This window comes from Tamandua tetradactyla, chromosome 17, assembly GCF_023851605.1.
Source record: "Tamandua tetradactyla isolate mTamTet1 chromosome 17, mTamTet1.pri, whole genome shotgun sequence".
In the NCBI taxonomy this organism is placed as follows: Eukaryota; Metazoa; Chordata; class Mammalia; order Pilosa; family Myrmecophagidae; genus Tamandua; species Tamandua tetradactyla.
In genome coordinates, this window is record NC_135343.1 from 60,263,547 (window position 1) to 60,278,728 (window position 15,182).

At 48.8% G+C, this 15,182-nt stretch overlaps 2 protein-coding genes across 2 annotated transcripts in view; one reads left to right on the forward strand and one right to left on the reverse strand.

The window, feature by feature from the left end:
* The first annotated feature begins 587 nt into the window (after positions 1–587).
* CD8A (CD8 subunit alpha) lies at positions 588–5,022 on the forward strand. Its single transcript, XM_077134830.1, has 6 exons — positions 588–861; positions 950–1,315; positions 1,857–1,970; positions 2,141–2,251; positions 2,811–2,841; positions 4,742–5,022. Exons 1-6 carry the CDS (start codon positions 813–815, stop codon positions 4,791–4,793), a joined length of 723 nt encoding a protein of 240 aa, XP_076990945.1. The 5' UTR covers positions 588–812; the 3' UTR covers positions 4,794–5,022.
* A 5,437-nt stretch (positions 5,023–10,459) lies between these two features.
* The window catches only part of RMND5A (required for meiotic nuclear division 5 homolog A), a 75,559-nt gene continuing 70,836 nt past the window's right edge, over positions 10,460–15,182 (reverse strand). The window contains exon 9 of the mRNA XM_077134834.1: positions 10,460–15,034. Within this exon, the coding sequence (XP_076990949.1) occupies positions 14,971–15,034 (64 nt within the window). The 3' untranslated portion in view covers positions 10,460–14,970. The remainder of the gene's footprint in view (positions 15,035–15,182) is intronic.

The following is a 15,182-nucleotide window of genomic DNA, read 5'->3' on the forward strand; positions in this document are numbered from 1 at the left end:
AGGACCAGGAGCAGGAAAACCAGCTCCACCCAAGCCTTAACCAGCGCCCATGTACCTGTTGAGCACCCAGAGCAGGGGGTAAGGAGACCACTAAGGTCCAGCCAGAGCACCAAGGCTGGCCTCCGGGCTTAACCCTGAATGCAAGCCAGACATTGGAACAAGTGCAAGTCCAGAAAGCACAGGCCGGTACAGTCGTCAGATAATCTCCAGCCCTATGAGGCTGCAGCAATCGCTACCCAGAAAACAGGGGCAAGAGGCAGGGGCCAGATTGCTAGGAGGGACCCCCAAGGAGTGAGAAGGCCTTTCCTCAGTGTACGCAAGAGTAACTTGCGCAAGTTCCAGAGAAGCGGGCAGGTCACTAATTTCTCTTCCTTCTCAGCCCTCAGTGCCAGTTTTGCAAACAAAAAGCCTCAAGTTGAGAGGGCCATCTTGCCTGAAGGCAAAGGGAGTGGAATCCCCCTCTCCTAAATCCCTCACTAGCCTCTGTGTCGCGTCTGTAGCTCCCCCTAAAGGAGCCGTTTCCAGGCCCTTTTCCTCATCCCCTAACCCGCAGCTATCAATGTCCCCGGCTGCCTGGCAAGGCTGCCTCGACGGCCAGGCCCTCGTTGGCCGTGCCCAGCCCCGTTGCCGGTCCGGAAGGTGACAACCACGAAAAGCACTACGACTGTCTTGGCGGGGGCTTTGGGTGACATCATATCCTTCGCAAGCGAAATCGGGCCCAGCGGCCGGCCCCAGCACGCGACTTCCCTCTCCCTGCTGGGCCGGCTCCCGAGCGGCCCCTTCGCCTCCCCTGCGCTCCGGAGGAGCGCGCCATGGCTTGGCCGGTGACCGCCCTGCTCCTGCCGCTGGCCGTGCTGCTCCGTAAGTGTGCGACCCCGGAGAGGGGAAGGGGATGGGGAGGAGGGGTGCGCGGGACTCCGGGCTCAGCCGCGCTGCCCGACGTCTGCAGATACCGCGGCGGCCTCTGAGTCGAGAGCGTTCCGGGTATCGCCGCGGGAGGTCCGCGGGCACCCGGGCGAGCCCGTGGAGCTGCAGTGCGAGGTGCTGCTGTCTTCCGCGGCGTCGAGCTGCTCGTGGCTCTTCCAGCGGCGCGGCGACCCTGCCAGCCCCAGCTTCCTTATGTACATCACGCAAACCCGCACGAAAATGGCCCCAGGGCTGGACAGCAGCCGGTTCTCGGGCAAGAGGGTCCGGGATTCTCTCTTCACCCTCACCCTACGCCCCTTCCGAGAGGAGGACCAAGGCTACTACTTCTGCGCGGTGCTGAGCAACTTGATGATCTACTTCAGCCCCTTCGTGCCGGTCTTCCTGCCAGGTTCGGGGTGATGCGCGCGCTGGGCGCAGCAGTTGTCCGCGTGGGGCGCAGGGCTCCTTTTGATACTGCTTCCCCTTCCCCGTCGAGGAAACTGGGACTCAGAGGCAGCCGGGCAGGAACTGGAGTTGACTTTGGTTGCCCGGTCCATATGGGCTCGAATTCGAGGGGCTGTTTCCTCCTGGGCGAGTTTCTTAACCTCCCCCTCCGCCACCGGGGCCACCTCCGTTTGTGAGGCCGTAACATGAGGATAGCAACCCAAGCTCCTCGGGCTGCTGGTTGAGACCTGGAGAGGGGCGGTGAAGAGGTTCGCAGGGGGCTAGGGTGCCCCGCGGCGAAGGGGTCAGCACGAATCGGGGGGCGGGTGACCCCAGTCCCCGCGTCCAGCCCGCTTCACCCGCCCCCCTCTCGCGGGTGGCGCTCTGTTGCTTCCAGGTTGGAAAACTGGGGGGCGGCGCCTCCTTGGATCAAGGGGTGCAGGGTGGGGAAGGGGCGTGTTCGTTTGCTGGGGCTGGCCTGCAACCCCGCGCTGTGGCTCCCGCAGAGAAGCCCACTCCCACGACACCTGCGTTGCGCCTGCCTACGCCCGCGCCCACCAACGCGCTGCAGTCGGCGACCCCGCGCCCGGAGACATGCCGGCCCGGAGCAGGCGGCCCAGGTGAGGAAAGCATGCGGGGCACCAGGCAGCTCTGATCGCCGGGTAGAGCAGAGGGCTGGGGCAGGGCTCAGGATCCCGCGCCCCGGAGCCGGAGTGGTGCCCCGGTGTGGCTGCCCAGGGTGGGGAGTCCCGACCCATTCCTGAAACGTCGGTGCGTCTGGTGTCCCCAGTGGCCACCAAGGGACTGGACTTCGCCTGTGACCTCTACATCTGGGCGCCTCTGGCTGGGTTCTGCGTGGTCCTTCTGCTGTCGCTAATTGTCACCGCTATCTGCAGCCACAGTGAGTCCTGGGGAGTCACAGCGAAGGGTGTTTGGGCCCATTCGTAGCCACTGAGCCACGGGACTTCCAAGCTGGGTGGAAAGAGTCATTCTCAGGGAAGCTTCTAGGAAGGAGGACTAGCGGCCCATTCCGGGATCGGTGGCAGTAGGGGGCCCATCCACCTGAGAAGGCCGCATTGAGGACGCTACAGGGCACGGTGGATTACAAACATCTGCCGGGGAGGGGCAGCGGTGGCCCTGGGACCAGGGCCCCAAAAGGGCTGGGTCAACCACAATAGGTTTCAAGTGTGCCCTTGGTGCTTCTCTATGCCCTCCCCCACCATGACTCCTGCTTTGGGTCCCATGCCTATGACTGCACCAACTCCTGGCACAGACTCAGTTCACCCACACCTGTGTTTGCAATGCTAGAAAAACACATGGATGCCTGGGAAGAGGGATGGAAAATAAACCGTCACCTGGGCGCTCAAGAGTTGTGATCCTCAAAGGAATAGGAGAAACTGTATTTGGGAACTATTGGGGAGGGAAAGTCACTTTTTTTTTCCTTTTTGTTTCTTATCAAGGGAACAGAAGACGAGTTTGCAAGTGTCCCAGGTGAGTTTCTTATATGTCCTCCACCCGCTGGCCCAGGCAGTGGTGGGTGTGGTCCTGGCTTCAGGAGCAGCAGAGGATAGGGACCTTCCCTAGAAGGCTGCTATAGCAGCCATGTTCAAAGAAGTCAAGCAGGGAGTATGGATCCTAGACAGAGAGGAGCTGGTGGGGAGAGCAGTCTGACTTCAGTAAACCTCCACCTTTTTTGGACTAGAGTGAAAAAAAAAATTGAGGGCCCCCTCTCCCCCAATTTACCATAGCACCTGAGTACCTGAGTATTCCTTATGTGGATGATTCCACCTGGATTTTGCTGTTCTCTTAAGAAAAATCTTTTTTTTTTTTCCCCTCTTGGCTGGCAGTCTGGTGTTTTGAGGAAGAGCAATCACTTATCTCTGAGCTCAGTAAACAAGGGTCTTGGTCCCTTATTTTCTTGTGCCTGGCAGCTCAAGTAAACACCTCATACAATTTCAGCCCCCAGACATTCTGAAATGATGAGGAAAACCAATCCACCAACCAATCTGAAGAAAGGCCTCAGCCTCCTTTCTCCTCTGGCTCCGGGCAGGAGGCAGCCCTATTGGGAGCCTCCTAGCACTGTAATGGGGGCTGATCCTCACAGCAACTGTGGGGTAGACACCCAGGGCTCCCATCTCCCAACTCACAGGCTCAGGAAGAGGAAAGCAACAGATTATCAGTAATAACAGTACTAGTTACCATGGGGTGGAAGACTACAGTGTAGGAGTAGCTTGCCTTACATGCATTTAAATGTCAAGTTTCATAGCAATCTTTAAAAGTGTTACCATGGCCTCCATTTTGCAGATGAGGAAACTGAGGCTTAGGACATTTAGTGACTTGCCCAAAGCCATCCCACCGGCAAGAAGCATAGCTGCAACTTCCTGGCAAAACTCAGACTCCTTCCCTGAGTCAGGGCTTGTGGAGGGCCAGAGCAGGGAGTAAGCCACAAGTAACTGATTATATATTCCCCAGTCACTTTCACCAGCAAATATTTGGGTGAGAATATTTAAATTTTTATATATGAGGTTTGCATTTCACACTCCCTGGTATTTCTGTGCAGGGATCCAAGTTCAGTGTCTTACACATCATGAATTAAAAAAATGGAAAGGTAACGCATCATCAACCAGCATGTTATAGGTGATATACCTAAGGGATAAAGATTCTAAAAATTAGAGAGGATTTTTAGCATTTCCACATTTTCATGACTTGGTGTGCAATTGGAAGCTTTGGGGGGAGAATCGTCCCTTATCTCTATCTTTCCTGAAAACTCTCATTTCGAAGTGAATAATTTCAAAATGAAACGCCAAGCTATGCAGGTTAACACATGTGAGTTCCTAGACTCGGTGGTGATGGAGGCCGCTCAGCTCTAAGAGGTTTTGGAGGATGGTATGTGTACATGTGACTCATAAAGCTTGAGCCCTTTCAGCGAGCCCTGGCCCAAGTACAGAATCAACACGTTTTATTGTAACAGCCAGCTCGGGTTGTCAGGGGCCCCTTTAGATAAAGGAGTTCTATTTGGCAGAGTTGGTTTGCTCCCGTGCTCCACCGTCTGGGATCCTGGGGCCGAGAAGAGGTTTGGGTGATCGGCTGCGGTCTCTCGCCTCCTTGGGGACCAAGATACAGGCTCCAAGAAGCTAGACTAGCTTGGTTCTGAGCCGGCTCAGCCATCTCCGGGTCGTGTGGCCTGGGAAAGTCTCTATCTCCTCTCGCCCGGCGCCTGCTCCTAATTCTGCTCCAAGGGTCAACGAGATGGTAGAGCTAGAGGTCATTGGCCTGCTGCTTGGGGTGCCCCGTGACAAGTCCTTGGACCCTTGGAAAGGCTGGGGCCAGTGGGGGTGGATAAGGGCTGCTCTGGGATCCCTACTCCGGACGCCGCCCGCCCCTCCCGCAGGCCCCTGCCCAGAACCGGAGCCAAGGCTGCAGCTGCAGAGAGGCGCATCTGACATGGCGGCCGCCGTGACACTGCGCGCCGAGGGATCTCCCAGCTAGCGGGGCCACCCGGCCCTCCCTCGGGTACTTCCAGTCTTCCTTCCTGGGTTCCTCCTCAGGACTGTGACTTTCGGGTGGGGTGGGGAGGATCCTTTTTCCTTTGTGTTTCGGTAGATGCTGCGAAGGCGGCCTAAGGGGCGCCACTTGGGTCACACCGCGCAGGGCGGGCTCCCGGGGCGGGGGTGGGGGCGGGGGTGGCGCGGCGGGGCAGGGCGGGGGCCCGGGGAAATTGGAGCAGCTGGAGCCTGGCCGCGCCCCCCCGCCCCCTTCTGGACAAAGAGGCGGAGGCCAGAGACGCGCAGCGGCCGTCCACGTTCCAGCCAGGCGGGGCCGGGAGCCTGGCCTGCCCCACGCCGTGGGGGTCTCGTATGCGGGAGGCGCTGGTGTCAAGGGCGCTGGTGCGCGCGTCCTTGGCCACCCGCGAGGCCTCCCCTGCTGGGCCCTGAGAGAGCAGGAGGTGACGAGGAAAAGGCGGTCAGCGCCCTCTGCCGTTCAGTTTTATAACGTAGTTGAACAGTTCGCGACCGTCACACCTGCCAGTGTACGGAGACGGTAGGAATTCGTAGGAACTGAAGCGGAGAGGCGAACCAAGCCCGGAGAGGGACAAATCACTCCGTCTCTGAAGAAAACCTCTGCGAAGTCCCTTCTGGCTCCAGCTTGGCCCCTTTACACACACACACCGCAGAGGGGTCTGTGAGCCAGGAAAGAGCCCAGCCTCATGCAGGTGTGAAGGGGCCCCCCCGAGGCTGGACGGAGGCTCCGGAGCTGGTGAACCTGAAGGGCTCTGCGCCGACGTGCTCCTGCGACGTGAGCAGCTGCAAAAGCGGAATCGTCAGCGCCAGCGCGGCCCTGGCAGGGGTGGGAGGTGGTGGCACAGACCCGGGAGGAGGCTGGCTGTGAAGTCTCCCCGCTCTTTTATGGGATCGTAGGAGAAATAGTGCTCCTTGGAAGAAAAGGCTTAAACTGATAAGGAAAATAAAAACCATCCATAATTCTTTATCCCAGTATAGTCCATTGTTAATGTGATATACATCCTTCGTGGTTATTTCTATGCATACATGTAAAATATATACTTTTTAAAAATGGGATTGTGCTATGCTTTCATAAATGGCTTTAATAAATAAACATTTATAGCATTCTGTTTAATAGCGTTGCATTTACTATTCACATTGCATTCTAATTACTGGCATTGCATTTTTAGTTGTGCCATCGTTTAATTATCTCTTACCTGGCGTTATGTTTCCTATTTTTCATACTATAATAACACTACTCAAGTTTTGCACAGGCATCTTTGTTTTGTTTTCAAGAAAAAATTATTAGGTCAGTCTCCACTTTTGGCCTGGACTCCCCATTTTTACACAAATTAAGACTTTTTGGCCTCTTTTTTGCATCACCCTCTTTCCTTCTGTTGTTTCCTAATGACGGACGAGATATACTCCTCAAGTAAATCACCCAATCTGTGTTCTTGCAGCTTCCCCCCTTATTCACACCAGTCTGTGAACACCTTCCACCAGAATGGGTCAGACGGGGTCAGAGTGTCCGCCTTCATGGCTGTGTTGGAAACAGGTCAGCACCAATGAGTCACACACACATACACACACACACACACACACGCCCCAGCTCTCGTCATGGATGACCGGATGCCGGGTGAGATTGGCTGACCCCATGGCCCTGTGGCCTGGCTCTCCCAGACGGAAGAGGGGAGGCTGGGGGTCCCTTAGCTTCCCTCGCCACATCCCAGGAGCTGGACCAACCCTGGTGATGTCGCTGCGGGGCTTGGCTGGCCTGGGTGGTCAAGGTGCTGGCCCAGCTTTGGGGGGTGGTGACCATGCAGTCGGGGCTCTGGGATCTGAGCAGTTCTGCAGATGCTCTTGAGACAAAGGGCCGGTAGGGCACTGGGGTATTTGGGTGGGGGCTGTCCTTCTACTACACATTTATAACCCTCAGTTCTGACTTGCTGGATCCAGTCATCGCTGCTACAAATGTAAAAGGGCTGGTGGAGTGGACAGCAGAGGAGGAAGGGAGGGAGAGAAAAGAAGACTCAGGTCTCTAAAAGGGGGAGTCCCGAGTCAGCCAGCCGAGGCAGCTCTGCTCATGCAGTACCCACAATAGCAGTGATTCTAGCTGGCTGCAGAGGGCAGACATGCATTGCTCTCAGGGCGAAGCTTTCCCCAGATAATGCTGGCAAACCCTCATTTCCATCCTCTCCCAAAAGGGTACCACCTCTGTCTGAAGAAAGGGTCCCCGGGCTTGTTCCTCAACAAAAATAGCATCCCCTATGCAACTGCAGGCATCTGGTTGGGGAGACACGATCATTTAGCGCAGGGGGAGGAAAGCTGTGTCTCAAGTTTCCTGGGAAACGCAGGTAACAAGTGCCTCCTAACCTCTAAACCTTCTCTGACCATTAAACATGAGATGCAGAGAGCTGTCTCTCACCTACAAGACCCGGGAGTCTCAGAAGCCAAGTGTCTTCTTGTCACTCCTTCCATCACCAGACATCTGCCACTCTGGGGATTTGTGTTTTTACATCACAAGGGCACTGTGTCCTTTACCCAGGACCTTATGACCTATGTTTTTGCTTTTTATGTACATTTTAAAAATTGTTTTTGTTTTTTTAATTGTGGCGATATATATATATAACAAAACTTGCTATTTTAACCATTTTTAAGTGTGCATATGCATATTTTTCAAACTGTGTTGTTGTTAAAGGAAAATAAACGCAGAAAAGTGCCCAAATACTTGTGCACAGATGGATGGTTTACCATAAAGTGACCACACCCACACAAACTCACCAGCACCCAGGACACACATAAAGCATCACCAGTCCCGCAGAACTGTCTCTCCCACAACTTTCATTTTAAAACGCTTGAGTGTGGGAGAGCAGAAGCGAAGGCTGAGAAACTTCCTGCTGGATAAACACTGGTCTTGGCCTTCTCCTTGCCCATCATGCTCATGGGAACCTGGAGATATCCAAGGCCGAGGCATCTCCCAGCACCTGGGCTCTGGCCTCTCCCTGGGTTTGTGTGGCCAGGCCCACCTTGAGAAAAGTGAGGAGGGGCACCTGCCAGGGGCTGTGCCCCTCTTCATGGAGGGAACTGGGGAGACGATGGTGGAAATGTCCGGGTCAGGGCATCCCACAGTAAGCCATACAGTCTCTCCAGCCTTTGACTCAGGCAGTGAGCTGTGAGCATGCCAAGGCCCCACTTGGACACTCCACGTGGAGCCAAGTACTTACTGTTTTTTTTTTAATGCCCTAAAAAACAAACAAAAAAAGAACAAAAAAAAAGAAAAAAGGATTTCACTTACCAACAAATACAATGGTAAACAATGATTTGAAGATTAAAAATATCAATATAGGAAAATATATATACATTAGAGTCAGCCTCAGGCCTGGGGGACATAGAGGGAATGGTAGAACAATTGTAGGCCCCAAAAGGACCTAAAGTGTGCTAAATGTGGCACATGAATATTGGCCTAGGGCTTGCTGATGACCAGATGTCCAACAGGTTTTGGTTTACACGTGAGGAAAGAACACATGATAGATGAAAGGGGGCAGCCCCAGGCCCCACAGGGACATTTCATTCGCCAACTGCTAACCTGAAGCACTGATTCTCCAAATTTTCCTCCTATGGGGAATACCCCCTACCTATATTTTTGACCCCAAGAAACAGGAAGTAGAGAAATAACTTCTTGGCGCTGGTGTAAGTCTGGAATCCAGCTTCAGTGTGGTTCATTTAACAAACGTCTACTCATTTAACAAAACCAGAGAGAGCTGTCATTCTTTTCCCCAGCAGTTAAACTGCTGTTAAGAGAACCCCTCCTAAATTTGGTAACGCCCCCTACATCTTCCTTCAGTAGGTCAAGAGGGAAGTTTGTCTTTTCAACCAGCATGAAACTGCCCTCTCTCCTGTCCCAGGCCCGTGTGTAAATCCTTCTCTGCACACAATTTCATGGCACCTCTAGGTCAGGAACCCCTTAACTTGCTCAAGTCAGTTTGGGCAGTGTCGCAAACCTTACAGGCTGGAGGGGTTTCCCAAAAGAGGAGATGAATGGGAAGCCACCAGGGCACAGTGGGCACAGGCGGGGCTTGAACCAGCTTTCTGGAGCGGCTGCTTCTTTACTGTGTGCACTTGGACGGGCAGCTTCAGGTCTTGATTCCCCGCTTTCTCACTTGTGAAATGGAGGTGACAGTCCCTACCACAAAGGACTGCTACAACATGAATGTGCATTTTTTAAGTGCTGAGAACAATTGCTAGCATGTGTCAAGCACACAGCAAATGCATGCTGAATGAATTTGTACTCAACTTTTCAAACTCAGTACTGTTTTGACAGCAGTCCTGTGCTGGACTGCTTTACATCACTCGAGGGTGTCTGATTCTTCCCATTTCCAATCCCCAGGAGGGTGAACAGTAACACTTCCCATGGATACATGTTATCGTGTGCACCTGGACACCTCCCCAGGGCACCCCAAGTCCCGGGAGGGAGGACAACTCTTCATATGCCTCATGAGACCAGGCAGATGCAGCTACCTGCACCGGGTGATTCAAAGCTCCCCTTGGCCCTGCATTCTGTCATCATCCTGATGGCTGTGGCTGTCCGTCTCAGAAGGCTCTCCCAGCTCAGGGCAGTTGGGGAAGGCTGCAGGGCTCGAAAAGCAGGGGCTGGACCAATTTGCCCCATCCCTTCAGGCATATCTCATCTCTACTAGTCCCCCTTTTTTGAATAGATCTGCAAATAGTATTGATCTATGTTCTACTGACTTATCGAAATGATGCTGCCAGTTGCTTAGCAGTCACCACGGCCAGGAATCTCATTTAGGCCTCAACAAAACTATGAGATAGGAATTACGACTACCACATTTTACAGATGAGGAAACTAAGAGCTTAGGAAATTTTACTCACTTGCCCAAGATCACACTATAATCTGCTAAAGTCAGAATTTGAACTCAGGTCTAATCTTATAGGCCAAGCTCTTAACTGCCCTGCTATACTGAGTATCTTACAATCCATTTTTTATTTTAAAACTAGACGAATAAAGCTGTTTAAAACTCTCTAAATATCTATAAGGTTTTTTTCTTTAACCTCACAGCCCCAAATGGGGGGTGGGTGGGGAGGGGTAAGTAACCACTTGCTCTGAAAGTAAACCGATAGGAAGTATGTTATAGGGCAGGAGCAAGTCAGGTGTGGCCCGCTGAAAGGTGAGGCAAGTCTACCGCCTCTAACAGCTGCAAAGGCCCAGGCCCTAAGCACGCATTTCAACAACAGCTACCTTCATCTGACTAGCATCTTAGGGTGGGAGGGGAGAGCAGGAAGGTGAAAGGCTGCTGGCACTGATGGCTTAACTCCATTATCTGAATTAATCTCATCTTTGTTTCCTGGCTGAGATGCAAAATGAAGTATGGTGCAGGCTGCAAGATGCTTAATGAGCAACCATTCTCCCTTCCCTTCAAAAAGATCCCCATTCCAGTGAGTGTGTCCAGCTGAGATGTGTACCCGATTTCCCTGCAGCCACGAAAACAGGATCAGACCTTTGCAAATGCGAACCACAATTTTATTTTCCTGAGCTATCCTGGTACCCCACTCTCCCTCCCTCATACCTCTGTTGCATGGCACATTTATATAGACTGGTTCCACAAAACTTTTTAAATGTGCATTTAATTTTTAAAAATATATACAGGAGAAGCCATGTGTTTTACATAGGAGTATACACATTAACAAATCATTTTGTATAGTTTTCCAAAACTCTTATTTTATCAGTCTGAAATTTATAAATTAAATATTGGTATTTTTTTCAAGTTAAAATGAAATCCCTGAAACTACTCGATATGCTAGACTTTTTCCAAAATCAATGAACAGAGAATATGAATATGGTTTGTGTTAAATAAGGTTTATTGTTAGCTTTATTGCCTATGGTCTCTAAGATGCAACTTTATTGTGCCTTTGCAAACAGGATACATTTTTTTTTTAAAAAAACTGATCAAAATCTTCCATACATATAACTCTATGTGATAGATTACAGTGCAACACTATTCTTGTTACATAATTATAGAAATACTATAGAACCCAAGAGCAAACGGTAAGCAAAAGAAATACAATCCTGAGCCATCTGAACAAGATGATGTAATGAATCCTTTTAGGGTAAGTTTAGAAAACACGAAGGAGAGAAAAAACATACATGCACATGGCAGTCATGAGCAAAACACGCTGAATCCCTGCTGCTCCCAGACCCAGGTGGAGTGACAGTGAATTTCAGCGCGTGCACTCACCCAAGCTCCCATTTTCTTCTTCTGCTCCCTCCCACCCATCCCCAGTACATTCACTCCCACCCCTTCCCCAAAAGAAAAGATCAGGCACTAAATCATAGAGAACCTCACATATGTTAATGGAGAACATTAAGTGATGCTAAAATAAGTATGTAGATCCTCACCCAGGGCACGGACAAAGCATGTGCTACACGCTCACTCGAGCTGCGTTTGCCTCTTTGGAAGTAAATGAAGCATATGCCCATTACGGCTCAAATCCAGAGGGAATTGTTTCAGAAAACAAATCTTTCTCTCCCTACCTCTTGAAGTAACATCAACGGCGGAAAATTCACCCTAAAATGAATTGCCTCGCCTGCTATTAAAATACATTTGTCTCCCTGCCTATTTTTGGTTCAAGGACAGTTCAAAGAGCATGTCCCTGCTTATAGTAAGCAGCACTTCTGTCCCCAGAAACCCCATCCCAGCTGGGTGGGTTTATGAAGCACCAAACCCTTCAAGTGCTCCTTGCTAGCACTCCCTCAGGACCACAGCATTCCAGTGCTACCAAGGTCAGTAAGGAAAGGTATTTGATTTCGGTCTTCACCTCATACCCCCGAGTGATTAAACCATCCAAGCCATGCCTCTGTGCCTTCCCTGAAAATAACCTGAGTCTGCTGACTAAATGGACTGACTGTTTGGCTCCTGGTCCACTTAATCAGAGGTTGAGCTGGAAAACCAGAGGGCTGGTGGAGTCCACCAGCAGTGTGTCTTGTGCAGGTAACCAAGAGCTCTTGGTTTTTGCAGTATCCACAGTCCTGAAACCACTGAGGTGGAAATAACCCACAGCGTGAAGAATGCTGAGTTGAAACTGCACAATTGGTAGGACTGCATGGAAAGAGAGGGAAGAAAAAAAGGATCCTCTTTCCCCACAGAATTCAGTGTGGGGTGTAGTGTCTCTGTATATACTGGCTGCTACAAGGAAATCAAAACAAAAGATTCACTTCATAACTTTCTTATTTTCAATTAATGCTCACACACTCTCAAAAAACTCACACACTCTATGCATATGAGGTGGCCCTTTTCTTTAAAAATTTTAAAATCAAGAGGCACCAATACCCGTTCATTTATGTATTAGAAAGCTCAATATAATCACCAATAAAACAACAGAAATGGCATCTGCAATGACCACGCTGAAGAGCGAAAGATTGCAAGATGACCTTGACCACCAAACTTAAGACTGTACCTGGAAATGTGTATGCTCTAAGTCAGAATCTAAGGATTCACAGCAAGGTTTTATTGGTCTAACATAGTCCTATGGCCTTTGTTCTTGAATGGCAGGTGGAAATGGTTCCCAAAGACATTTAAGAAACCATTCTGAAATTGTCTTCATTGTACACTGTTACTATAATTGATTCTGACTATAAAACACCTTGGCTGTACCTGTACCTTTTGCAAGTGGAGGCTGAGAGAGACAGAGAGCATCCTTCCGCATGGCAGATGTAGCACCAGCGGCACTAGTGGTGTGGAAACCAGTAGTGAAGGTGTTTCTTGGGAGGAAGGACAGAATACTGTATTTCAACAACTTCAGTTACAGCCTGGCCTCTTTAAATCCACTTCTCCTTCACATTTAGCCTCCGATGAATTTCAAGTCAATGCATTTAAAGAAGGTCATAAGATATCATTCTTAGGTTAAATCATCAGATTTAAAGAGTTTCTCATTTTTGGCCCTAACCCTGCCCAGTGGGACTGTGAGGAGGACCCCCAGCTCTGGCAGAGAGACAAAGCAGAGCTCTGGCTTTTGTCCCTGAAAGTGGCCCAGGTTAACTATGTGCTGAAATTTTGGTCTCTAGAGCAATGTTTGCGTTTACATGAAGCTTAAATGTTGGGTAGGGGTTTGAGGTGGAAAGGTGAGAATAAGCTTTGAATAAAAAGTTTTAGGGGGAAAAATGCTAAAAAAAAAAGTCACCATGGATTTTTTAAGTCAAAGAAAAACAAAAACAAAATAAAATGTGTTTTATATCCTTAACCAGAGTATGCCTGGAATTCTCTACCTTCTCTTCTGGAGACCAAGGAGGTTCTCTCTGCTCTCTTTATTCAGTGATTTAGAGATGGAACTTTAGAGACAGTTCCAACTGTGAAGCAAAAACATGGAGCACATGTTGCCGTGGGGCCAGACTGAGGCTGGACAAAGCAAATATTCCAAGGCAAGCCACTCACAATTTCTAACTTGGCACACAAGAGAGGAGAGCCCCTGAAAGCCAGACCAAGCTCAGTAATTAAGCAGGGCTTTTCTGCAGTGCCTTTGTCCTTCATAAACAAATCCCTGCTCTCCCAGGTAAGCATTACAGGATAAACCATCCAGGCTGCCAACTTCCAATTAACTTAGCATCAAGTCTCTTATCACCCCCACCAAATTAAGTCACTCTGAAGTTTGAAATGTGACATGACACACTTCTCTTTGCTTCTGTATTCTCTTCTTTTTTCATTTTCTCATGAAAGTTTTCTTATATTGATGTTCAGTTCCATGTTGGATGAAATACAGCTTCAAAATATTTGGTGATCTACATAACATTCTTCTCAAGATATTTGGTGATTTCTACATAATATTCCATAGTGAAGTAACCTCATGGGTTTTAGTCAGAATTATGTCTACATTAGTCTTTCCCAAGAAGTTCAGCATATAGAGAAAACCTCTTGTACATGGCTATTTCTAGGCAGTGCATCAAACGAACATACCTCACAAGAGAAAAAATCATTATCTGTGTCACTGGAATAAATATACAGATTCATAGTCAATGAGATGATACACTTTGCAGAAGAGAGGCATTGAATACAACGTTATACTATTCAAATACAAAAAGAGCAATAAAGAGATTCTGCAGTACAGAAAACTTACTGTCTCTGTAAGTTTGGTAACTGCATTTTTGGACTAGAACATGCTTCTTTCCCTTCCAGATGCACAATGTCTGATGCTGGTGCACATATTTACACACACACAAACACTGTATTTGCAGTGATATACAAATGCAATAGACAGCCAAGTTCTGAAGGCAGATTTCAGAGAATAGGGCTACAAAAACCAAAGGATCAAATACCAACTTAAGAACACTTCTAACTTTGGAATTTAATTTTATTGAACATACTTTAAAACAAGCACCTCTTGGCAATAAAAGCAAAGAAACAATAGTACTGATTCCACTCTGTTCTAGCGGAAGACTTATCACACCAGCCTGCCACATTTTAAACAAAATTTTAAAGAGGCAGCCTCTGGGGCTACAAAAAGAGCTCAAATGCAGGTGTGCTGACTTCTCAGTGAGAGCTGGAGCAGAGGAAAACATCAAAAAGCATATTTGAAATCTATCACAGCTTCCTTCCTTGAGCAAAAAAAAAAAGGCAAATTAGTTCATAACCACAATTCAATTTATCAAACGTTCTCTGAAGAATTTTCATTTAATTATGTATACATAAGAGGAAATAAAACTTTTTCACAAACATTCTCAAAGCTTTCAGTTATCAAGAAAATGAGAAAAGTAAAAGCTGGAGAAATATTAAACACATGGCAGGGAGGTCAATTTCTGTTTCTGCTCTTAAAGAGTAAAAAAAAAAAAAAATCACCATATAATTAAGTACAAAAACCTGCATTGAATGACAACTGCTGGTGTATTTACTTGATCAGAAATGAAGACCAAGAATATAATAAAGCCCTATGATAATATTCATCTGGCGCACTCCCCCTCAGTGTGTAGATACTAAAATGTTGGCAAAGGTTCCGGAGCATTAGCTTATATAAACACGTGAGTCCTTGGTTAGCTGCGTTAAATGGAACGTTCTCTTTTGAAATGCACCCGCAACTCAGTTTCACTTACAAACTGCAAACTAAAGTTTTTCCTTCAGAAAAATATCTGTTTGGCATCTCCTGGACTTTGTTCCATTGGACAATATGGACATTTTAATCTAAAAACAAGAAAGAAAACACTGAATCAGAGAAGAGGATCAGTACTTAGCACTCAATTTTCTTCTAGATACAGAATATCTATAACAATTAAATAATTGTTAATGATCTTAACAATCTAACAGTGAGCCTGTGTCTGTATTTTGCTGT

Coding starts and splice junctions, on each gene's coding strand:
- CD8A (XM_077134830.1), top strand. CDS start 813: ATGGCTTGGCCGGTGACCGCCCTGCTCCTGCCGCTGGCCGTGCTGCTC. Junction 1,316..1,856: donor CGTGCCGGTCTTCCTGCCAG/GTTCGGGGTGAT, acceptor TGGCTCCCGCAG/AGAAGCCCACTCCCACGACA. Junction 2,252..2,810: donor CACCGCTATCTGCAGCCACA/GTGAGTCCTGGG, acceptor TTTCTTATCAAG/GGAACAGAAGACGAGTTTGC.